This window comes from Bos indicus x Bos taurus, chromosome 17 (genome assembly GCF_003369695.1).
Source record: "Bos indicus x Bos taurus breed Angus x Brahman F1 hybrid chromosome 17, Bos_hybrid_MaternalHap_v2.0, whole genome shotgun sequence".
NCBI lineage: Eukaryota > Metazoa > Chordata > Mammalia > Artiodactyla > Bovidae > Bos > Bos indicus x Bos taurus.
The window spans coordinates 66067634-66093755 of NC_040092.1; the positions used below are offsets into that span (position 1 = coordinate 66067634).

General features: G+C 42.7%; 2 protein-coding genes across 3 annotated transcripts in view; one reads left to right on the plus strand and one right to left on the minus strand.

Annotated features, from left to right (window-relative positions):
- The window catches only part of SH3D19 (SH3 domain containing 19), a 209126-nt gene that overhangs the window by 132713 nt on the left and 50291 nt on the right, over positions 1–26122 (minus strand). The window lies entirely within an intron of this gene.
- On the plus strand, positions 15770–24645 carry LOC113907756 (tryptase gamma-like). Its single transcript, XM_027567359.1, has 7 exons — positions 15770–15774; positions 20048–20180; positions 20332–20626; positions 20683–21067; positions 22821–23095; positions 23857–24017; positions 24207–24645. Exons 1-7 carry the CDS (start codon positions 15770–15772, stop codon positions 24450–24452), a joined length of 1500 nt encoding a protein of 499 aa, XP_027423160.1. The 3' UTR covers positions 24453–24645.

The window sequence follows — 26122 nt, forward strand, 5'->3', positions numbered from 1 at the left end:
TGGCTTTTGCCATAAATTAAAACAAAAAATGAAGTAATGCCATTTGCAGCAAGATGGATGGACCTAGAGATGATCATATTAAGTGAAGTCAGACACGGAAAGACAAATACCATATGATATCACCTAATGTGGAATCTAAAATACAACACAAATGAACTTACCTACAGAACAGAAGCAGACTCACAGACACAGAGCACAGACTTAAGGTTGTCAAGAGGGAGGGGCTGAGGGAAGGAAGGGCTGGGAGTGAGGGCCTGTGCCTGTGCCTGGTCGCTCAGCCGTGTCCGACTCTGTGACCCCATGGGCTGCAGCCCGCCAGGCTCCTCTGTCCGTGGGGTTCTCCAGGCAGGAACACTGGAGTGGGTGACCACGTCCTCCTCCAGGGGGTCTTTCCAACCCAGGGATCAGACTCGGGTCTCCCGCTTTGCAAGCAGATTCTTTACCATCTGAGCTGCTAGTATATATAGAGGGATAAACAACAAGGTCCTATTGTACAGCACAGGGAAGTATCCTGTGATAAAACCATGACAGAAAAGAATATGAAAAATATTACGTATATATAACTGAATTGAGTGCAGCACTTTCACAGCATCATCTTTCAGGATTTGGAATAGCTCAACTGGAATTCCATCACCTCCACTAGCTTTGTTCATAGTGATGCTTTCTAAGGCCCACTTGACTTCACATTCCAGGATGTCTGGCTCTAGGTCAGTGATCACACCATCGTGATTATCTGGGTCGTGAAGATCTTTTTTGTACAGTTCTTCTGTGTATTCTTGCTATCTCTTCTTAATATCTTCTGCTTCTGTTAGTTCCATACCATTTCTGTCCTTTATTGAGCCCATCTTTGCATGAAATGTTCCTTTGGTATCTCTGATTTTCTTGAAGAGATCCCTAGTCTTTCCCATTCTATTGTTTTCCTCTATTTCTTTGCATTGATCGCTGAAGAAGGCTTTCTTATTTCTTCTTGCTATTCTTTGGAACTCTGCATTCAGATATTTATATCTTTCCTTTTCTCCTTTGCTTTTCACTTCTCTTCTTTTCACAGCTATTTGTAAGGCCTCCCCAGACAGCCATTTTGCTTTTTTGCATTTCTTTTCCATGGGGATGGTCTTGATCCCTGTCTCCTGTACAATGTCATGAACCTCATTCCATAGTTCATCAGGCACTCTATCTATCAGATCTAGGCCCTTAAATCTATTTCTCACTTCCACTGTATAATCATAAGGGGTTTGATTTAGGTCATACCTGAATGGTCTAGTGGTTTTCCCTACTTTCTTCAATTTAAGTCTGAATTTGGCAATAAGGAGTTCATGATCTGAGCCACAGTCAGCTCCTGGTCTTGTTTTTGCTGACTGCATAGAGCTTCTCCATCTTTGGCTGCAAAGAATATAATCAATCTGATTTCGGTGTTGACCATCTGGTGATGTCCATGTGTAGAGTCTTCTCTTGTGTTGTTGGAAGAGGGTGTTTGTTATGACCAGTGCATTTTCTTGGCAAAACTCTATCAGTCTTTGCCCTGCTTCATTCCGTATTCCAAGGCCAAATTTGCCTGTTACTCCAGGTGTTTCTTGACTTCCTACTATTGCATTCCAGTCCCCTATAATGAAAAGGACATTTTTTTGGGGTGTTAGTTCTAAAAGGTCTTGTAGGTCTTCATAGAACCGTTCAACTTCAGCTTCTTCAGCATTACTGGTTGGGGCATAGACTTGGATTACTGTGATATGAATGGTTTGCCTTGGAAACGAACAGAGATCATTCTGTCGTTTTGGAGATTGCATCCAAGTACTGCATTTCAGACTCTTTTGTTGACCATGATGGCCACTCCATTTCTTCTGAGGGATTCCTGCCCACAGTAGTAGATATAATGGTTATCTGAGTTAAATTCACCCATTCCAGTCCATTTCAGTTCGCTGATTCCTAGAATGTCGACATTCACTCTTGCCATCTCTTGTTTGACCACTTCCAATTTGCCTTGATTCATGGACCTGACATTCCAGGTTCCTATGCAATATTGCTCTTTACAGCATCAGACCTTGCTTCTATCACCAGTCACATCCACAGCTGGGTATTATTTTTGCTTTGGCTGCATCCATTCATTCTTTCTGGAGTTATTTCTCCAGATGACACCACCCTTATAGCAGAAAGTGAAGAGGAATTAAAAAGCCTCTTGATGAAAGTGAAAGTGGAGAGTGAAAAAGTTGGCTTAATGCTCAACGTTCAGAAAACAAAGATCATGGCATCCGGTCCCATCACTTCATGGCAAATAGGTGGGGCAACAGTGGAAACAGTGTCAGACTTTATTTTTCTGGGCTCCAAAATCACTGCAGATGGTGACTGCAGCCATGAAATTAAAAGATGCTTACTCCTTGGAAGGAAAGTTATGACCAACCTAGATAGCATATTCAAAAGCAGAGACATTACTTTGCCAACAAAGGTTCATCTAGTCAAGGCTATGGTTTTTCCTGTGGTCATGTATGGATGTGAGAGTTGGACTTTGAAGAAGACTGAGCACTGAAGAATTGATGCTTTTGAACTGTGGTGTTGGAGAAGACTCTTGAGAGTCCCTTGGACTCCAAGGAGATCCAACCAGTCCATTCTGAAGGAGATCAGCCCTGGGATTTCTTTGGAAGGAATGATGCTGAAGCTGAAACTCCAGTACTTTGGCCACCTCATGCAAAGAGTTGACTCATTGGAAAAGACCCTGATGCTGGGAGGGATTGGGGGCAGGAGGAGAAGGGGACGACAGAGGATGAGATGGCTGGATGGCATCACTGACTCGATGGACGTGAGTCTGAGTGAACTCCAGGAGTTGGTGATGGACAGGGAGGCCTGGCGTGCTGAGATTCACAGGGTCTCAAAGAGTCGGACACGACTCAGTGACTGATCTGATCTGATAACTGAATTACTTTGATATATAGCAGAAATCAATATAAGTCAACTATACATCAATAAACACTTTTAAGTTTATGAATTTTTTCTCTAAAATCTACTCCTAAAATTCTATGTTCAGGAATAGAAAATTGAGAGAAATTTCCATATGAAGATATGTATTATTGCACTCTTCTTTATAACAGCAAATCTAATGGTCAACAATAGAAGAATAACAAATTCTGACACGTTCAAGATTTTATTAGCTATGCAGTTATTGTCATAGCCAACATTTACTGGGTGTCAGATACTTTCCTAAGTGCTTTACTCTCTCAGCCTTCACAAGAACCCTATGAAGTAAGTTCTCTTATTTACTGGTCCCACTTTGTTGACAAGAAAAGAAAGAAGTTGAGCAGAATTGCTTAAGTCACAGAGCTGGGTCCTGGTACTGAGATTCCAAGCCCGTCCACCTCCAGAACCCAAACTGCTCAAGACTACCCTACACCGCTGTTTCGTATGTTACTTTTTAAATGCAATACTGAATTCTACTCTATAATTTTTCTTCCAAAGATTTTTGTTTCAATATTCACAGCAAAATTGATCTTTGGTTTTCTTTTAGGAGAAATATCTTTTTGATGTTTCAATATCAATGTTATTTTCCCTTCATAAAAAGGTAAATGAAAACTTCTCTTCATTTTCTGTCTTGTAAACAACAGTTCAAAATCATATTGGGATGATTTGTTCCTTAAGGTGTGACAGATTTGCCTTGTAAACCTGAAGGAGAGAGAAGGGAGGGTAGATTTTTAACAGATTTCTCGGCTTCATCAATAATACATTTTCTTTTAGATTTTCTGTCTTCCAGGGCCAGCTATGGTCACGTAGTTTCCATTTCATTAAAAAACATTAACAGCTTTATTGAAGCATAATTTACAGGCCATAAAATTACCTGTTTGAAGTATACAATTCAATGATTTTTAGTAAATTGACAGAGTTGTGCAACCATTATTACAATCATTTTAAAACATTCCCAACACCCTAAAAAGATCTCTTCTGACCACTTAGAGTCAACCCCCGCTGTGACCTCCAGTGCCTCCATTTTGTCTTACTAGTATAAGTCTATAAAGTTTTTGAGCAGATGCATCACATAAAATATATATATATATATATATATATATATATAACTTATTTGGGCACCCTGGGTCCTAGGTGCAACACACAGGATCTTTCAATTGTGGCATGTGGGATCTGGCTCCCTGACCTGGGATCAAATCTGAGCCCTTTGCATTGGGAGTCTTAAAAACCACTGGACTACCAGGGAAGTCCCTGCATCTATTTTACATGGATTAAATAAAACAGCAGAGTCCAATCTTGAGCTGAATTGCATATACTGTGACTATATTATATGAAAAAGTTCTTTAGAGAAAACAGTGTGGTGCTGTGCACAAGTGGTATAACTTTCTCGATGCTCTTTTAAAGCTACCTGGTGCCTATGGAAAAAAGGAAGCGTAACTGTTGCCATTTAGCTATCTTCAGTACTGAGACTTCCAGAAACACTTATTTGTAATAGCCCATGGGCAGCAAGCAATAGGAAGAAAATACTAAAATATGATCACCCTGCTTCCAGACACATCAGAGATTACCATTCTTATTTCATGTTAACCATATTTTCTAACAATAAGATAGTTTTAAATGATTTTTTTTGTTTGTTTTCTTATCTGCTATTTCCTCCCCATAATAGCCTCGCTACTTCTAAACTGAACAAAGTGTTTTACGCATAGTGTTCAGGAATTTAGTGCTGAGAATTAAGCCTAGCTGACTAGAAATCCAGCCAATATATTCTTAGTTAGCACTGAATAGAGATTTCTCTAATTAGGAAGCATTAGTGTCATCTGATTTCAGATCCTTGCTTCAAAGTTCTCCCCATACAGTAGGGAACATTAAGATTAAACTTAATTTACCAAAAAAATATTTTTACATGTTCAAACACGCATAATCCAGTCAGAAGCCTATTTAGGATCTAAGGTTAGCAGAACTTCCTGAGTATCAAGAATTTCTTCTAGTAAAGGTCAACAGAAAATAGACTCTTAGAGAAGTAGAAAGAGCACTGACTCTGGAACCATAAACATGGGTTCCAGTCTATCTGATTCCTCTTCCCCGTCTCTCCCTTCCTCCTTCCTTTCCAGCATTCCCTGCCCTGCCCCCACCCCCCACCTAGAAAAACAAAACAAAACAAACACACTTCAGAGGAAACATACTCCCAAGATTTTTCTTGAAGTGAATTTATACTGATTTAAATTTCTTAAATTCTGGAACAAAAGTAACTAAATTCAGTTGCTTCCCTGTCAACTTAATATCCTTGTTGGCCATCTGTTACTTTTTTATCATCTTCTCTGTAAAGACATAAAGTGAGCCTCAAAGACACTTAAGAGCATATTACAAGACTGTTTTGCATTTTATTTTTTTTTTTTACCATTCCTGAAGCCTGTCCTGTCAGAGGCTCTGGTGAGCTGTTGGCTGCTCATGTGCTCAGGACATGCAGTGGCAGGAAAATTAGTAACAATAATGTGCTTTGGTGTTTTCCTTAAAGACAGATCATCTTTGCATTCCTTTTAGTATCTTCAATATGACTTGGGTGATTTTTGTGGGGGTTAGGGTGACATTGTTTATTGGAATCAGTCTTCATTCTATTCTTTTTGTTAATATTAGGAAAAAACCCTAACCACTGATCATGTATTAACTTTAAGCAAGAATTTTAATAATTATTTTAAATGTCGGTGTTTAAGTTCAGTTTTAAAACCTAATCTTCCATTTGAAGCTGGAGTAACAAAGTTTGGTCTTCATTTATTTTATTTTAGGCATACCCTCAGCTTATTGTGCTCCAGTCCTTAAGAGATATTTCCTCCCTTTTCTAATGACCTTGAAAATTCAGAATACACTGAATTTTGTATTCAGAATTCATTGTCATTCACTTTGCTATATTAACTGCTGTGTAGCTGAGGCTATACCAGAAAATTGCTCTAAGATGAACAAGAAGTAGTTCCTCTTGTTAATATAACATGCATAGTAAAGTGTAGTGTTCATCACATAAAAGTATATTGATAATGTGTTATTATATTGCCTCCATGTTATAAGTATGAAAAATAATTCAGCTTTTTGAAATATGCTTATAAACATACACATCTGTATGTTCTGTTATGGAGGAAAAAAAATAAAGGCCTTTCTTTCTAAATTTCTTTTTTTTTTTTTTTCTTTTTTTTTTTTTTTTTTTAAAAATCACATGCTCCCCATGCTGAACCCTCCTCCCTCCCAACCTCCCCATACCATCCCCCTGGGCCTTCCCAGCGCACCAGCCCCAAGCATCCAGCATCGTGCACTGAACCTGGACTGGCATCTCGTTTCATACATGACATTTCACATGTTTCAATGACATTCTCCCAAATCTTCCCACCCTCTCCCACAGAGTCCATAAGACTGTTCTATACATCAGTGTCTCTTTTGCTGTCTCGTATACAGGGTTATCGTTACCATCTTTCTAAATTCCATATACATGCGTTAGTATACTGTATTTATGTTTTTCCTTCTGGCTTACTTCACTCTGTATAATAGTCTCCAGTTTCATCCACCTCATTAGAACTGATTCAAATGTATTCTTTTTAATGGCTGAGTAATACTCCATTGTGTATATGTACCACAGCTTTCTTATCCATTCATCTGCTGATGGACATCTAGGTTGCTTCCATGTCCTGGCTATTATAAACAGTGCTGCGATGAACATTGGGGTACACGTGTCTCTTTCCCTTCTGGTTTCCTCAGTGTGTATGCCCAGCAGTGGGATTGCTGGATCATAAGGCAGTTCTATTTCCAGTTTTTTAAGGAATCTCCACACTGTTCTCCATAGTGGCTGCACTAGTTTGCATTCCCACCAACAGTGTAAGAGTGTTCCCTTTTCTCCACACCCTCTCCAGCATTTATTATTTGTAGACTTTTGGATCGCAGCCATTCTGACTGGTGTGAAATGGTACCTCATAGTGCTTTTGATTTGCATTTCTCTGATAAAGAGTGATGTTGAACATCTTTTCAAGTGTTTGTTAGCCATCTGTATGTCTTCTTTGGAGAAATGTCTATTTAGATCTTTGGCCCATTTTTTGATTGGGTCATTTATTTTTCTGGAGTTGAGCTGTAGGAGTTGCTTGTATATTTTTGAGATTAGTTGTTTGTCGGTTGCTTCATTTGCTATTATTTTCTCCCATTCTGAAGGCTGTCTTTTCACCTTGCTAATAGTTTCCTTTGATGTGCAGAAGCTTTTAAGTTTAATTAGGTCCCATTTGTTTATTTTTGCTTTTATTTCCAATATTCTGGGAGGTGGGTCATAGAGGATCCTGCTGTGATGTATGTCAGGGAGTGTTTTGCCTATGTTCTCCTCTAGGAGTTTTATAGTTTCTGGTCTTATGTTGAGATCTTTAATCCATTTTGAGTTTATTTTTGTATGTGGTGTTAGAAAGTGTTCTAGTTTCATTCTTTTACAAGTGGTTGACCAGATTTCCCAGCACCACTTGTTAAAGAGATTGTCTTTAATCCACTGTATATTCTTGCCTCCTTTGTCAAAGATAAGGTGTCCATATGTGCGTGGATTTATCTCTGGGCTTTCTATTTTGTTCCATTGATCTATATTTCTGTCTTTGTGCCAGTACCCTACTGTCTTGATAACTGTGGCTTTGTAGTAGAGCCTGAAGTCAGGTAGGTTGATTCCTCCAGTTCCATTTTTCTTTCTCAAGATCGCTTTGGCTATTTGAGGTTTTTTGTATTTCCATACAAATTGTGAAATTATTTGTTCTAGCTCTGTGAAGAATACTGTTGGTAGCTTGATAGGGATTGCATTGAATCTATAAATTGCTTTGGGTAGTATACTCATTTTCACTATATTGATTCTTCCAATCCATGAACATGGTATATTTCTCCATCTATTAGTGTCCTCTTTGATTTCTTTCACCAGTATTTTATAGTTTTCTATATATAGGTCTTTAGTTTCTTTAGGTAGATATATTCCTAAGTATTTTATTCTCTTCGTTGCAATGGTGAATGGAATTGTTTCCTTAATTTCTCTTTCTGTTTTCTCATTATTAGTGTATAGGAATGCAAGGGATTTCTGTGTGTTGATTTTATATCCTGCAACTTTACTATAATCATTGATTAGTTCTAGTAATTTTCTGGTGGAGTCTTTAGGGTTTTCTATGTAGAGGATCATGTCATCTGCAAATAGTGAGAGTTTTACTTCTTCTTTTCCAATTTGGATTCCTTTTATTTCTTTTTCTGCTCTGATTGCTGTAGCCAAAACTTCCAAAACTATGTTGAATAGTAATGGTGAAAGTGGGCACCCTTGTTTTGTTCCTGACTTTAGAGGAAATGCTTTCAATTTTTCACCATTGAGGATAATGTTTGCTGTAGGTTTGTCATATATAGCTTTTATTATGTTGAGGTATGTTCCTTCTATTCCTGCTTTCTGGAGAGTTTTTATCATAAATGGGTGTTGAATTTTGTCAAAGGCTTTCTCTGCATCTATTGAGATAATCATATGGTTTTTGTTTTTCAATTTGTTAATGTGGTGTATTACATTGATTGATTTGCGGATATTGAAGAATCCTTGCATCCCTGGGATAAAGCCCACTTGGTCATGGTGTATGATCTTTTTAATGTGTTGTTGGATTCTGATTGCTAGAATTTTGTTTAGGATTTTTGCATCTATGTTCATCAGTGATATTGGCCTATAGTTTTCTTTTTTTGTGGCATCTTTGTCAGGTTTTGGTATTAGGGTGATGGTGGCCTCATAGAATGAGTTTGGAAGTTTACCTTCCTCTGCAATTTTCTGGAAGAGTTTGAGCAGGATAGGTGTTAGCTCTTCTCTAAATTTTTGGTAGAATTCAGCTGTGAAGCCGTCTGGACCTGGGCTTTTGTTTGCTGGAAGATTTTTGATTACAGTTTCAATTTCCATGCTTGTGATGGGTCTGTTAAGGTTTTCTATTTCTTCCTGGTCGAGTTTTGGAAAGTTGTACTTTTCTAAGAATTTGTCCATTTCTTCCTCATTGTCCATTTTATTGGCATATAATTGTTGATAATAGTCTCTTATGATCCTTTGTATTTCTATGTTGTCTGTTGTGATCTCTCCACTGTCATTTCTAATTTTATTGATTTGATTTTTCTCCCTTTGTTTCTTGATGAGTCTAGCTAATGGTTTGTCAATTTTATTTATCCTTTCAAAGAACCAGCTTTTGGCTTTGTTGATTTTTGCTATGGTCTCTTTTGTTTCTTTTGCATTTATTTCTGCTCTAATTTTTAAGATTTCTTTCCTTCTACTAACCCTGGGGTTCTTCATTTCTTCCTTTTCTAGTTGTTTTAGGTGTAGAGTTAGGTTATTTATTTGACTTTTTTCTTGTTTCTTGAGGTGTGCCTGTATTGCTATGAACTTTCCCCTTAGGACTGCTTTTACTGTGTCCCACAGATTTTGGGTTGTTGTGTTTTCATTTTCATTCGTTTCTATGCAAATTTTGATTTCTTTTTTGATTTCTTCTGTGATTTGTTGGTTATTCAGCAGCGTGTTGTTCAGCCTCCATATGTTGAAATTTTTAATAGTTTTTCTCCTGTAATTGAGATCTAATCTTACTGCATTGTGGTCAGAAAAGATGCTTGGGATGATTTCTATTTTTTTGAATTTACCAAGGCTAGCTTTATGGCCCAGGATGTGATCTATCCTGGAGAAGGTTCCATGTGCGCTTGAGAAAAAGGTGAAATTCATTGTTTTGGGATGAAATGTCCTATAGATATCAATTAGGTCTAACTGGTCTATTGTGTCGTTTAAAGTTTGTGTTTCCTTATTAATTTTCTGTTTAGTTGATCTATCCATAGGTGTGAGTGGGGTATTAAAGTCTCCCACTATTATTGTGTTATTGTTAATTTCTCCTTTCATACTTGTTAGCATTTGTCTTACATACTGCGGTGCTCCCGTGTTGGGTGCGTATATATTTATAATTGTTATATCTTCTTCTTGGATTGATCCTTTGATCATTATGTAGTGACCTTCTTTGTCTCTTTTCACAGCCTTTGTTTTAAAGTCTATTTTATCTGATATGAGTATTGCTACTCCTGCTTTCTTTTGGTCCCTATTTGCATGGAAAATCTTTTTCCAGCCCTTCACTTTCAGTCTGTATGTGTCCCCTGTTTTGAGGTGGGTCTCCTGTAGACAACATATGTAGGGGTCTTGTTTTTGTATCCATTCAGCCAGTCTTTGTCTTTTGGTTGGGGCATTCAACCCATTTACGTTTAAGGTAATTACTGATAAGTATGATCCCGTTGCCATTTACTTTATTGTTTGGGGTTCGAATTTATACACCATTTTTGTGTTTCCTGTCTAGAGAATATCCTTTAGTATTTGTTGTAGAGCTGGTTTGGTGGTGCAGAATTCTCTCAGCTTTTGCTTGTCTGAGAAGCTTTTGATTTCTCCTTCATACTTGAATGAAATCTTTGCTGGGTACAATAATCTGGGCTGTAGGTTATTTTCTTTCATCATTTTAAGTATGTCTTGCCATTCCCTCCTGGCTTGAAGAGTTTCTATTGAAAGATCAGCTGTTATCCTTATGGGAATTCCCTTGTGTGTTATTTGTTGTTTTTCCCTTGCTGCTTTTAATATTTGTTCTTTGTGTTTGATCTTTGTTAATTTGAGTAATATGTGTCTTGGGGTGTTTCGCCTTGGGTTTATCCTGTTTGGGATTCTCTGGGTTTCTTGGACTTGGGTGATTATTTCCTTCCCCAGTTTAGGGAAGTTTTCAACTATTATCTCCTCAAGTATTTTCTCATGGTCTTTCTTTTTGTCTTCTTCTTCTGGAACCCCTATGATTCGAATGTTGTAGCGTTTAATATTGTCCTGGAGGTCTCTAAGATTGTCCTCATTTCTTTTAATTCGTTTTTCTTTTATTCTCTCTGATTCATTTATTTCTACCATTCTATCTTCTAATTCACTAATCCTATCTTCTGCCTCTGTTATTCTACTATTTGTTGCCTCCAGAGTGTTTTTAATTTCATTTATTGCATTATTCATTGTATATTGACTCTTTTTTATTTCTTCTAGGTCCTTGTTAAACCTTTCTTGCATCTTCTCAATCCTTGTCTCCAAGCTATTTATCTGTGATTCCATTTTAATTTCAAGATTTTGGATCAATTTCACTATCATTATTCGGAATTCTTTATCAGGTAGATTCCCTATCTCTTCCTCTTTTGTTTGGTTTGGTGAGCATTTATCCTGTTCCTTTATCTGCTGGCTATTCCTCTGTTTCTTCATCTTGTTTAAATTGCTGAGTTTGGGGTGTCCTTTCTGTATTCTGGCAGTTTGTGGAGTTCTCTTTATTGTGGCTATTCCTCACTGTGTGTGGGTTTGTACAGGTGGCTTGTCAAGGTTTCCTGGTTAGGGAAGCTTGTGTCAGTGTTCTGATGGGTGGAACTGTATTTCTTCTCTTTGTTCAGTCGCGCTGTGGGGAGGGAGGGAGGGATGCTGCAAGCAAATAACACTGGCGTGCGCTCGCAGTGCCTCAGCCACACTGGGTCTGCCCCCGCTCACTGCGCGTGTAGCCTCCCTGCCCACACTGCTCGGGCTCTAGGTTGTTCCGCCGGGAACAATCCGAGGCTGGCCCTGGGTTGCATGTACCTCCCAGGTCCAAGCCGCTCAGGTTCAGGCACTCGGATAGTCCTCAGAGGCGCAGACTCAGTTGGGCCTGAGTATTGTGCTCTTCCCAGGTCCGAGCAGCTCAAGTGATGAGGTGTTTGGCGAGCGCCAATGCTGCGACTTATCGCCTCCCCGCCACTTGGTTATCTGGGCGCAAAACCGGCGCACCTTCTTAGGCAGATGTTAACCGTCCGGACCCCCAAGAAGTTTTAGTTAGCAAAGAAGCCTGCTTACAGTTTTATAGATAATGTCTCTCTGGGGCTGCGATTGCCCCTTTCCGGCTCTGGCTGCCTATCACCGGAGGGGGAAGGTCTGCAGCCGGCTATCTCTGTTCAATTCTTTGTTCCGTGCGCGGGCCTGGCGGTCTTAGGTTGGGGCTGGCTTTTCGCGTAGTAGATATCCCACAGTCTGGTTTGTTAGCCCAAATTATTTCGCTCAGATAGTGCTCAGGGTATTCAGGCCAGATTCTTACTCTAAGCGATGCAGCCCGCGCTGCGCCTCCCTGCCCAGCCCCCGCTTGTTAATGGCGCCTGCAGGTGTCTGCGCTGCTTCTCCACTGGGGGAGTTACCGTAGGACTCGCAATCTTCGAGTTTTAATTGTTTATTTATTTTTTCTTCCTGTTATGTTGCCCTCTGTGCTTCCAAAGCTCGGCACAGATTCGGCAGTGAGAAGGTTTCCTGGTGTTTGGAAACTTCTCTCCTTTTAAGACTCCCTTCCCGGGACGGAGCTCCGTCCCTCCCTCTTTTGTCTCTTTTTTTGTCTTTTATATTTTTTCCTACCTCCTTTCGAAGAGTTGGATTGCTTTTCTGGGTGCCTGATGTCCTCTGCCGGCATTCAGAAGTTGTTTTGTGGAATTTACTCGACGTTTAAATGCTCTTTTGATGAATTTGTGGGGGAGAAAGTGTTCTCCCTGTCCTACTCCTCCGCCATCTTGGCTCCTCCCCCCTGTTTTGCATTTTAAACAGATGTGCACTTACATGAAAACCCGACCATAAAGCACTTAAGGCTATGTAATTATTTTGCTGACAAATACGAATTCAAAATAAAGGTAACCAAAACACACATATCCTCTTACTTATATTCAGTCTGTGCATACCTTTCATCCTAGGTATATCCTCATCATATCTGTGAAAGTCACAGTACTAAAATATATTTTCTTAAATAAAAGAAAAACAATTACACTTGGCTCTTCTAGTTCATACTGAAAGCTTAAATGTTTCTCTGAAAAAGTATCAGAAAGCTATCAGTCATCAACAAGAAATAACTTTTACAAGATCATAAATATAGAATAAGCATGCGTGCATGCTCAGCTGTGTCTGACTCTGTGATTCCATGGACTGTAGCCCACCAGGATCCTCTGTCCAGAGGATTATTTTAGCAAGATTACTGGGGTAGGTTGCCATTAGGGGGTCTTCCTGACCCAGGGATTGAACCTGTGTCTCCTGCTCCTACATTAGCAGGCTGATTCTTTACCACTAACCCACCCAGGAAGCCCATAGAATAACCATGAGAATCTGAAAAAGCAGTACAAAATCTACACTATGTACTATTACAGGTCTCTCCTTTCAAAAAAGGTCAGTTTAAAGATCTGGAAACCTGATTACTGATACAAAATTTCTTTCCAATTTAGTCACCAGAAATTCAGAATTAAACTTAGATAAAATCTGAAATCAATTCTTTATCAGGGTTTACCAGCAGACTTGAAATCTTTGCAAACTTATTTTAAAAAATAGATTTGGGAACATTTTCAGAAACAAAAGAAATCAGTTCTGTCCTTTTCTTTCTATGACTTCTATTAATCTCCAGCCCTGCCTCTGTCCACTTTCCTATTTAAGGTGTTGGCTAAGGCCTGCTTTGTTTTAGCAAAGTCTCAGAATTTGGAGAAGCGTTAATATTATATACTCTATATAAGGAATAAGCATAAAACTATTTCGCTATTTTTCTTATTTCCCAACTTCAGTTATTCCCCCCAATTATTACAGTTCTGTCTGGTTAAAGTATTTTCTCCTCAAGGTCTTATCAGATTGGCTGAACTGGAGAGAGTGGGAAGACAAACAACCAGTATGAATGAGGTGGAAAGAGATGCCCTCAGGCATAATAAACGGGGCGCCAGCTTTTTGGAGGACGACTTTGCAATAGAGATTAGATTTTTCTTTTTTTCTTCTGCAGGTAACTTCATGGGCTGACTCTTGCTTCTCAAAGGTCAAAGAGGAAGGGCATCACAGTGGCTGCCTCAGGTGCTGTTGGATATTTTCCAGTTGAGTGGCGGCCAAGTCTCTGGCCTCCTCCACAAAGGAGGGGTCCCTCCCCAGTCAGCTTCCAGAGGCAGAGTGGAGGCCATGCGCTGGCTCCACGGCGCATGCTGCCCAGCATGCTCTCAAAGCTGTCTCAGAGACTGTGACACACACTAAAACATACTGCCTTTCCTTCTGTAATTCCACGTCGGGACAATTCACATCACAGCAACGTACAAGTATGCAGGAAGAGTAATAAAGAACACACATATATTTAGCATAACTTATAATAGCAGAAAATAAAGAAAACCTAAGTGTTCAGTCAACAAGGGCATGATTTTTTTGGCCTAATTTTCAAACTATACTATTTCTATACTGTGTACTGCTATGTAGCTGTTCTAAAGAAAAGTAATTAGGTTGGTATATATGGGCACAGGAAGTAGAAAAAGTTTGAGTAGGAAAAGTTACGTTGCATAAAAGAATACTTCCGCTTTTTTCTGTGATGTAAATATACATCTGCACAGATACGTATATACAAACTCCACACAAATATATAGGTACAGGCAGAAAGACAAGGACCCCACACAAATATATAAGCATAGGCAGAAAGAGAAAGGAGGACAGAAAGAGACCTGGAATGATGTTCAAAAACCCACGACTCGCTAGAAGTAGAGAAATGAGAAGGAAACTCTACTTCATACATTTTTCTACTATTTAAATTTTCAACAATGATTAAGGAAAAAAACAATCATATATTATATTTAGCATGCAGCAGAAGAGGGAACCAAGCCTATTAACATTTTAATAATAACTATTAACTCTCGGTTTCTTCCCATCTGCCTGCCTGCCAAGAGAGAAGGGGCGTTCTCTCTGTTCACATGTGCACTAGATCTAACTGTCTTCCAGGGCAAGTTTTATGAACCAAATGGAAAGCTGTAGCGAAAAAAGAGCAGTTTGGTTAGATTAATCGCAGCTGAAGATCAGGCAACAAAGTCCACTAACCAATGGATGGATTGCAGCCTCAAGTTTCAGTGGCTCTCCAGCCTGGGGCCTTGGTCCTCACTCTGCAGGACTCAGGCAAAGTGCAAGTGCCTCAGATCTCTGCATGCTCCTGATAACACAGTCACTGCCTTTCCACCATAATCTGTCTTCAGGACTAAATGGTCTTTTCACTTGGCCTCAGACACTACCTCTGTGGTCCTCTCTGGCCTTGGCATCACCAACAACTGCATCCTCTCCACGATCTCAATGTGAAGCATTTCACCTTCCCAGCACACGTTATCTTACACTTCTTATGGCAAGAATGCCACTTCCAGTATTTTTCAACCCCATTAGGATTTATAATCCACTGATTTTTTTACCTCACTTGACTCTCTACCCTCCCCATTCTTAATTTCCCTCTTTTCCAGTTTAAATTCCTGATTTATCTTTATAATCATTCCTTTCCCCTCCCACTTTCCCACACGATCATCAGAAATTCTCAACTTCATCACCCTCCTGCTCCCCCCATGCCTCCAGCCCTTTGCTGAACACTGCATGTAAACACACAACCTTGCCAATTTCACTTCAAGTGGGTACTTTCTGTGCCCAGGAGTCACACTGCTGTTTCTCCGGTCCATTCATCTCCCACACTCAGTTCACTTCTTAAGTCCTCAACACTTCCCTTCCCATCCTTAGCAGATGATTTCTTTCCTAGTTCACTAAGGAAATGAAAACCATCGGTAGACAATTTCTACCACCACATTTCCCACCAACCAGCATCTGTGCCCACATGCTTGTTTTTTGGGCTCGTGTATGAAAGACGGGTCTGTGCTCCGGTCTAAGCATCCTCATCCTCAGTGAGTTAGGCTCAGTCCCCTCCTATCTCAGGGACACAACTTCAGCAACTCTCCCACTTTCTCTCCTGCATCATCAATTTCTCTCTCTCTGAGATAATTCCATTAGTACACAAACATGACGTAATTTCTCTCATCTTAAAGAAAAATGAGAAACGCTGTTCCACCCAGGCTCTTCTGCCAGCTGTGCCTCTACTTTCTTTAACAACAAAATTACTCTTAAAAATTGCCTGCATATTTGCCGTCTCCAAGCTCTCCTCTTTCTCTTGAATTCACTTCATGATACCAAACCCAACGGTTGCTTCTTTGTTGTTTGCAGCGGTCAGCAGCCAATCACTTCTTCCTTCTTGAAACACTTGCTGCGCTTGGCTTCCAGAATACTACATCAGCTCTCTGCCTTCCTCTCCGCTACCCACTTGGTCTCTTATCAGTTCCTGCTTATCTCATCTAAACTTTGGTCTGATCAATCCTTAAAACTCAGAGGGTTTTATTTATGCTCATTCCCTAGGCAACCTGACCTCATCTCTTGGCTTTAAATACTATGACATGCTGACACCACCCTAATCTAGCACTTTACTCTGCGGCAATCTCCTGATAACAGATTCGTATATTCAGCTTACCTAGTGGACATCTCCAGCTAGACAATCTGACAAGTGTCTTAAACGTGCCTATAAATGAACTCATACCCCTCAACAACCTGCTCCTCCTCCAGGTGCCCCAGCTCAGTAACTGGACAGTCTCCACTTCAGCTGGCTCAGGCCCAAAACCTTGGAGTCATTATTGACTCCCACCCACAACCAATCCATCATCATGTCTCATTGGTTCTGCCTTAAAAATGCCACCAAAATCTGCCACTTCTGATCACTTCTGCCTCCATGGCCTTGTCCAAAGCCACCATCACCTCCTGTCCAAATTATTGCAATGGTTTTCTGACTGGCCTCCCTGTTTCTACCCCAACCATTCTCCACTCAGTAGCCAGTATGATCCTTTGTAAGGCCAAAATCTTGCCATTCTACTTAAACTAGAAACCAAAGGCCTTACAGTAGTCTCTGAGAGTCCATGTGGTGTGACCCTACCCCAGTTTGACCTCACTCCTGTCATGGGAGCCCCTTGGCCACTCTGCTGTAGCTTCAGTGTTTCTCAAACATCCCAAACACACCTCTGCTCAAGAGCCTTGTAAGTTACACTCTGGGCTTCAATCCTTTTTCCCCGGTTAACCCCCTGGCTCACTGCCTCTCTCCTCAGATTCCTGCTCAGAAATCACCTCACCGATGCCTCCTCTGAACCACTCTATTTAAAAGTGATGCCCACTCCAGCAACCCCGTCTTGTTTAACTTTTCTAAGAAGTTGTCATATCTGACCTAAAATTAAAATAAAAAATCCATGATGACAAGGCTTTTTCTATGTTGAAAGTGAAAGTCGCTCAGTCATGTCTGACTCTTTGCAACCCCATGGACTACACAGTCCGTGGAATTCTCCAGGCCAGAATACTGGAGTGGGTAGCCTTTCTCTTCTCCAGGGGATCTTCAGGGAAGCTCCTTTTCTATGTCATCATCCTTCTATTCTGGAACAGTACCTGGCACAGGCATTGAACACATGACTGCTGAATAAATGAGTTCTGTCTCCTGGTCTTGGGAAGGTGCTGTAGTGTGGAGGCAGAGTTCTAGACCATGAATCAAAAAATCTAGATTTAAATCTGATTATTAGACTAGGAGGGCTTCCCTGATAGCTCAGTTGGTAAAGTATCCGCATGCAATGTAGGAGACCCCAGTTCGATTCCTGGGTCGGGAAGATCCCCTGGAGAAGGGAAAGGCTACCCACTCCAGTATTCTTGGGCTTCCCTGGTGGCTCAGCTAGTAAAGAATCCACCTGCAATGCGGGAGACCTGGGTTCAATCCCTGGGTTGGGAAGATCCCCTGGAGAAGGGAAAGGCTACCCACTCCAGTATTCTGGCCTGGAGAATTCCATGGACTGTATCATCCATGGGGTCACAAAGAGTCGGACATGACTGAGCAACTGGCATTTGCACTAGACTAGGAAACAGAAGCAACTCCCAGCTTTGCTAGTGCACAGTATGATACAACTGCTGCTGCTGCTGCTAAGTCGCTTCAGTCGTGTCCGACTCTGTGCGACCCCATAGACGGCAGCCCACCAGGCTCCCCCGTCCCTGGGATTCTCCAGGCAAGAACACCAGAGTGGGTTGCCATTTCCTTCTCCAATGCGTGAAAGTGAAAAGTGAAAGGGAAGTCGCTCAGTCGTGTGCGACTCTAGCAACCTCATGGACTGCAGCCCACCAGGGTCCCCTGTCCATGGGATTCTCCAGGCAAGAGTACTGGAGTGGGGTGCCATTGCCTTCTCCAATGATACAACTAGTTAGGTCATATAATCTCCAAGGTTCTTAGTTTCATTTATAAAATAGAGATGAAAACATACTCCCTTCCCAGAGTCACTGTGTAGATGACAATGTTATGCAAACATAAAATATTGTCAAGCTTCTGTAATATCATGTTAAACTGTTTAGAATCAATTCAACATTTATAGACACTAGTTTATTCTTTTTGTAAAGCAAAAAAGAAAAAACCCCAACTTGAATTATAACCAATACTAAATTGACCTTTCCTCTGTAGAATTTTTAATTGTCTAATTTATTAATTATACACATTAGTACTTTAATCATAATATTTAACTGCTGGCCTCATGGCCATAATTAATTTTGCTTTCTATTCTGAAACCTTATCTGTTCTAAATAGAAGAGACTTGATATCTTGAGATTTTGGGTACTTTTTTTTGACTCTGGATTGTCCTTCAGTCAACAATCAGGTAAAGCTGAGGTGGGCTCTCACAGACCAGCAACATCAGACAGATTCATTAGGAAACCTTTATTTATTCTTTATCTTATTTAGGAAATAAAACATCAATAAAAAGTCAAGATAGTCCAAAGGGTATGCAGAGAATGTGGACCTCACCAAAGCACAGCTGGGGAGAGCGGTATTTGAAAGAGGAAAGAGGAATCTTCTCTAAATTCTACTTTTATTTCAAGTTACATAACAAGAAATAGCAACACTTCTTTTAAGTTAGTTCATTTCATCAGAGACATGACTTTACCATGACTCAAAATGATGATATCATGATTTGTGAGAAAAAATATAAAAAACAAGAAATGTTCTCAGTCACCTATAAAGCCACTTACTGTGTTAACTTCTGTGCTTTCTACAATATTGTAACAAACTCATTGAATTAACTGACAATGGGGAAAAAAGTTATTTCCTGACTAAAGGGTATAGTTCTTATTATCAGATAAGATATGAGACGTGAGCTAAGTGTGCTGCGTGCTGTGCTTAGTCACTCAGTCGTGTCCGACCCTTTGTGACCCCATGTTACTGCAGCCCACCAGGCTCCTCTGTCCATGGGATTCTCCAGGCAAGAATACTGGAGTGGGTTGCTATTCCCTTCTCCAGAGGATCTTCCCAACCCAGGGACTGAACCCAAGTCTCCCACATTGCAGGTGGATTCTTTACCATCTGAGCCACCAGGGAAACCCACCAGGGAAGTTCACCCTGTTTTTTTGATCAGTTTTTCCCCTGTGCCTTGATCTCTTGAAAGCTTCAAGTTAAATTAACTATTTCAGTAATTATAATAATACCATCCTTGATATTTGGAAGTATAATCTCTTCTCTTTATTCTATAGGCCTTCTAATCTCATTCATTTTTATCTTACTCATGATGCCCTTCTGTGCCAAGCAATTGATATGGAACATTAGAGTCTCAGTAACTGTTTTGTCATGCTGCTGCTGCTAAGTCATGTCAGTCGTGTCCAACTCTGTGCGACCCCATAGACCCCACCAGGCTCCCATCCCTGGGATTCTCCAGGCAAGAATACTGGAGTGGATTGCCATTCCCTTCTCCAGGGGAATCTTTCTGACCCAGGGATGGCACCCGGGTCTCCTGCACTACATGCAGTTTCTTTATCATCTGAACTACCAAGGAACAAAAGTTCTCAAAAATCAGTCTGTGGTGAAGCCAGGAATGAGGCTTGGCAGCCTGGGCCAGCCCACAGTGCTCTGTCCTCGGCTCCCAGAGCCACCCGCCCCTCCTTTTGTAATGAATAAGGTACCAAGTACAAGTGAGAATCTCCAGAGTTACTTCCTTATTCCACCTCTCTCAGACCAGAGCGTCAGCTCCTTGGAGGCAGGCACGCCCACGATGCCTGCCCCTTTACAGATCTGCTCCACAGTTAGCACAATACTTTGTACACCATAAAGACCAAGTATTCCCTGACTTAGGAAGCCAAAGAACCAATTACAACAGGTAGAGACCAAAGCACAAAAGGGCGAGCGAGAAAGCAGAACATATTGGTCAGCTAACTGACTGCCTTATTTCCTCTTTATCTTATCAGTCCTATAGCTATTCTCAAGGCCAAGGACTTGGGGCAGACCTCGGCACGGCCCTTCATGACCCAAGTTCAGGGACTTGCCTCAGAAGGTCACGACGGGCTGGCGCGGCGAGTGGCTGGGGGGCAGAGAGTGGGAGTAGGTGGGAGCAACTAGGCGGGCCCCTGAGACGGGGCAGATGAGGCAGAGGGAGCCTGCGAACTCCGCCTCGGCCCACCCCAGGGTCTCTGTGCCAACCAAGCCCTGCTCCTCCTAGCACCCACCCCCACTACCCTTCCTCCCTCCACAGGCAGGAGCCCCCGCACCCTGGACCGCCTGGGCAGCAGGGGGCGCTGAGGCCCTGGCTCCTCCCCCGGGTCCTGCGGCGGCACCCTCCAGGATCTGGCTGGACAGAGTGCGGACCGAAGGAGAGGGGGAAGCCCAGGAGCGCCTGAGAGGGGGAAGGCGGTTCCGGCCCCCTCCTAGGCTGCTGCCTGGATCTCGCCCTGGGATCCGAGTCCAGAAAGCAGGAGGAGACTCTGAAGATAGAAACATGGGCCCTGCGGGCTGCGTCTTCCTGCTGCCTCTTCTGTTGGGGATCTCAGGTGAACTCGGGGTGAAGAGAGCCCTGGCGGGGGCCTCAGGGGCCCTTGTAAATAAGAAGCCATCCTGGGGGTCCCCCACACTGCCCCCTTTCTCTCTGCAGGCACAGATGAGGAGGAACCCAAAGATCTTGTCAAGTCAAGTAAGGCGCCGCCTCAGGGTCCACGTGCCCAGGGAGCACGGGAAGGGGCCTGGTGCCGAGGAGAGGACACCGGCGTGGGGAGGCGGGGCGGGGGCAGGGTCCCGGGGCAGGCCTCCAGGCCTCTCTCCTCTCCGTCGGCAGTCTGCGGGCGGCCCGCGGTTTTATCTGGCATCGTCTCCGGCCTGGAGGCCAACGTGGGGCAGTGGCCCTGGCAGGTCAGCATCCGCCAGGGCTTGTCTCACGTCTGTGCCGCCTCCCTCATCTCAAAGCAGTGGGTGCTGACAGTGGCAAGCTGCTTCCGGTGAGTGCGGGCCCTGCTTAGGGGAGACCCATCAGGGAGGTGGGTGGCTGGGGCTCCTGGGCTAAGCGCAGAGGAGTCTGTCCAGCACTGCCCGAAACAGTACCTGTTCCTAAGAAGGAAATCCAAATGTTTCCTGCCCTAGCTCTCAGTTCAGTACTAGGCAGGGCTCCTCACATTTGAAAATCATCTTGACTGAAATGAATGTCTAAAAAAGTTTCCCACCCTCCCCCATCTAATTCTCTACCCACGTCTTGACGCCATTCTGGGTGCATGGTTCGGAGCCCTCTTCCCTCTCTCTAGGTGGCCCTCCTATTCCTGTGGCTTAAAAGGTCATAGATTGGTTGATAGCATCCACATTTTCATCAGCAGCTCTTAACTAGTTCTGGTGCATTTCTATTCAGCTGTCTCACTGCTATCTCAAAGACAACGTGATCAAATGAGAACTACAATTTTACCACCACCAATATCCCAAACCTTTCTCTCCCTTTCTTCCCATCTCATGCGATAACATAGCCAGTTGCTCAGAAACATGAAGCCTCACTTTCCCTTACCCTCCACATTCACTGCAAACACTTAATTCTTCAGTTTTACTTCCACAAAATACTCTTGACTCTACACAGCTGTCCTGGACCACTGCAACAGCATAATAGGTTTTTTTTTAAATTGGAATATAATTGCTATACGACATCGTGGTTTCTGTAGCACAATCATGTGAATCAACCATACGTATACATATATCCCCTCCCTCCCAATTCTCCCTCCCAGCCCCTCATCTCACTCTCACCCATCAAGGCCATCACAGAGCACCGAGCTGAGCTCCCTGTGTTAGCAGCAGCTTCCCACTAGCTGTCTACTTCACACATGGTAGGGTACATATCCACGTTACTCTCTCCATTCATCCCACCCTCTCTTTTCCCCCTCTGTGTCCACCAGTCCCTTCTCTATATCTTGCCTCTATTCCTGCCCTGCAAATAGGTTCGTCAGTACCCATATTCAGTGTTTGTTTTTCTCTTTCTGACTTACTTCACTCTGTATCACAGGCTCTAGGTTCATCCACATCACAACAACTGTTTTTTGCTACCTTTATGCACACAACAAAGTGATTTTTTTTTTTTAATCAGAAGCAAAATCATGTCATTCCTTCCTTCAAATCCTCCAGTCACTGCTCAGGAACCTAGAATAAAATCTGTAAGCCATGAATTACCAGGGATCTGCTTATCTCCACATCAGCCCATTCCACTCCAGGTGTATTTCTATTTCTAGAAACTGCAGAGCTCTTTCCCAGCCTCAGTGCCTTTGCATATGCTGTTTCCTCTGGAATGCTTTTCTTTATAGCTCTTCACATAGCTGACTCCTGCCCTGTGGGACTCAGCTGAAAGGTTCTCTGTTCAACAAGACCTTCCCTGATCCAATTCATAGGCTCTTCCCTCATCTTTTACTTTCTACCTTAAAATCCTGTTGATTTTCTTCATAAGATTTTTCACACTTAAAAATTTTATCCTTGTTCACTTGTGTGTTGTCTCTGCCTCCCTCCCTCTCTCCCAACCTCTCTGTCTTGACACAGACATACAACCCTTGAGACCAAAAGCCCTATGACAGCCAGATGCTAAGTTTCATTTATATATTCAGGAGATACTAAGCACTTATTGAAGAAACGATGCTTAGCCAGGTGAAAAATGCAACCTCCAGAACTATGGGCTCTGCTGGGGCTGAGGCACAAGAAACCCATGCCACTTGTTCTGCTCCTTCTCAGGTCGAAGGACACCAGAAAATATGAGGTGCTGGTGGGATCACTTCAGGTCTCTGGCTACCAAGGCTCCAAAACAACGATCATCCCTGTGTCCAGGATTATTCCCTACCCCGATGTCCAGAGACACGCATCTAGTGCCATCGCTGTGGCAGAGCTGGCCCGCCCACTTTCCTTCAGCCCCCTTGTCCTGCCCATCTGTCTCCCGACATCAGCAGTCCAGCTGAAGAACGCCACCTCCTGCTGGGTGACTGGATGGGACAATTCTGGGATATTCCAATGTGAGGATAAGTAGACTTTTTGAGCTTGGTTTGCTCCACTGGCCTTCCCTCCCCCTACTCGCTATCCCACTCCTGGCGCAAGATACGGTGCACTCTCCCTCTCCAGCAACTGATCCGAAGGACTGCAGACTTCAGTGCTCCTCTAACCCCCAGCTTCCCTCTGCGTCCTCCATACTTCTGCTGCTAGAATTACTCTGCTTATTGGCAGCAGCTTTCGCTCCTATTTCACAATACTGCTAAGACCTTAAAAGTGAAAAGGCCAAGGCACTGAACTTAATGCGAACAGAGTTCTCAGTTCTCCTCCAGCACCTGGTAGAATGTATGTGGGCTGGAGGACGGGGAAGCAGACATGAACATGGATCCTCAGTAGGTCCCGAGTCAGACTGAGAGGATTTCACACCAGCAGTCTTGACTCTCTCAGTATATCAGATCCACCTTTTTACATTCTATGGAACATAAAAAGTACATGTCAAAGTCAAACAACATAATCTCACATCTTCATTATCGTATATTTTCCCAAATCAAAAGATTCTTTGGCTCTCTGTGGTATCTGAGCAGGAACAACTGCCTTTAGTCTTGTTCAGACCTAGGGACTGCAGCCTTGAGACCATGTGCCAAATCAGAAATCAGAGTACTGCTTATGATGGGGGGCAGAAACTTGAAATCAGAGATATCCCTGAAAATTAAAGGCATGAAATTGAATCCAAAGCTGAAAGTTGCTTCCTAATTTTTAAGACAGCTTTGCCTTTTTGACCTTACAGCTATGACACCACCTTACACACTAAAGGAGTTAAAAGTGCACCTCATTGATCTCCAGACATGCAAGAAATATCAGAAAGAAAGCTTGTTGCGAGGAGTTGAGCCCATCAGTGAAGCCATGATTTGTTCCCGGTTCCCAGTGGGGCAGCCAGACGCATGTATAGTAAGAATCCCTTCCCACAGGCATCTCTCAAGGCCCCACCTGTCCCTAGCATGCTCCCTCCATGTCTCGTAGCTCTGTGGGCCCGGGTGAGCCCAGGAGTGCCGGGACAGGCCCAGACTCCACAGCTCTTGGCTGAACTATGAGTCTCTTGCCCTGTGCATGCCTAGCCATACGTTGTCTCTCCTTCAGGCCAGGAGAGGAGATCCCCTGATGTGCAGAGTGAAGGACTTCTGGGTTCTAGCAGGAGTGATGAGCTGGGGATCAAACTGCATCGGAATCGATGAGCCTGGAGTATTTACAAACATCAGTTTCTACAAGTCTTGGATTGAGAAGTCAGCCGTCTCACATGCTGACCTTTCTGCTACCCCCAGGTCAGACTTTTCCAGGTTCTTCCCGGTAATGCTTCTGCCTCTCGTATTCCTGGGGCCACCCTAACTAGCTGAGGGAGAAAGAGGAAATGCTGTAAGTTGAGGTTTTGAGGAGAGATTTTGAAGATTCAGCAAGAAAGAAGCAGGTCAGCTACCTCTAGGCACAGCCCCCAGGAGCCAAATCCGCTTGCTGCCTTGTCTCCTACAGGTCAACATGGAAAGCAAGGTCCCCCCGTGTGAATAAAGTTTGGTTGATTCTATTATTTCTCATATTCATTTTTCACATGAAACTGGAGTCAGGGCCTGGGGAAATACAGAAGCAGAGAACTTTAGGGCTGAAAGGGATCTGGAAATCCCTGACCCAATCAATCCCCCACATTCTACAGAAGCAGCAGCTAGGGTCCAGAGAGGTGAACTACCTTGCCCTTGGCTGAATTCAGTGAAAACCATCCAATCTGGGACTAGACTAAGTTCTAAAGAAAAATCAGGGACTCAGAAGACTAGCAGGTTTCAGTGGAAGCACATTAGGCAAGAGGAGCCTAGCGCAGCATGTTAGCTATCTACTGCTGTAGATATAACTGTAGATAAACTGGAGACAACATTTACTATCTCTCAGGGTCTGTGATGGAGAAGGTAATGGCATGCCACTCCAGTACTCTTGCCTGGAAAATCCCAGGGACGGAGGAGCCTGGTAGGCTGCAGTCCATGGGGTCATGAAGAGTCGGACACTTACTGAGCGACTTCACTTTCACTTTTCACTTTCATGCACTGGAGAAGGAAATGGCAGTGTTCTTGCCTGAAGAATCCCAGGGATGGCGGAGCCTGGTGGGCTGCTGTCTATGGGGTCGCAAAGAGTCGAACACAACTGAAGCGACTTAGCAGCAGCAGTAGCAACAGCAGTGTCTGTGAATCAGGGAGACTTAACTAGGTAGTTCCTGCTAACGGTGTTTCAAGAGGCTGCTTGCTGCAAACTGCAGTCATCTTCAAGTTCAACTATTGACAGGAAGAACCTGCTTCGGTGTCACACTCAGAGGCCTCTCTTCGGGGAGAGAGGGCAGTTGGCTTCACACACAGTGAGTGATCCAAGATAAAGTGACAGAAAACACCCCAAACGGAAGCTGCAGTCTTTCTATAACCAGAAAGACATCTCACTTCTGCTGTAGTCTATTCTTTAGAAGTGACTCGACAAGGTGTAAGTATCAGGAGGCAAGAATCACTGCAGACACAATGGCCATCTTCTCCAAATGCAATAGGGAAGGGTCTGGAGGTGAAAACTGACTGTTTTCAGCAGTCAAACATTAAGCAGAGGCCTGGGGCGGGGCTAAATTGAAGTTTGGGCAGAGGGTATTTCTGAGTCTCCTGTTCATCCCACTGAGAGCACTGCACGGTTGTGTGCAGAGAAGGGTCTAAGAACAAGTCTCACTAAGAACTGTATGGCTGCTTGCATCCCATCCTTTTCTTGATATATGAAGAGCTGCTAAGAACACAAGATTTTATGCTGGCCAGCAGTGAATCAATTTATCAATTTCATAAGATACTGATTAAAATGATTCAGGATATTCCATATTACTAGACAAATAATAGTGAAAAACAATTAGGAGTTTCAGGAAGATGGTAAAATGAACAGCAGCAAAGTGAAACATTTCTTGCTCAAATTTCATTCAATACCAATAAAATCACTGTTTGAAAATGACAATTTTCATTAATAACTGCAAAGATAAGATAGTTACATAAAAA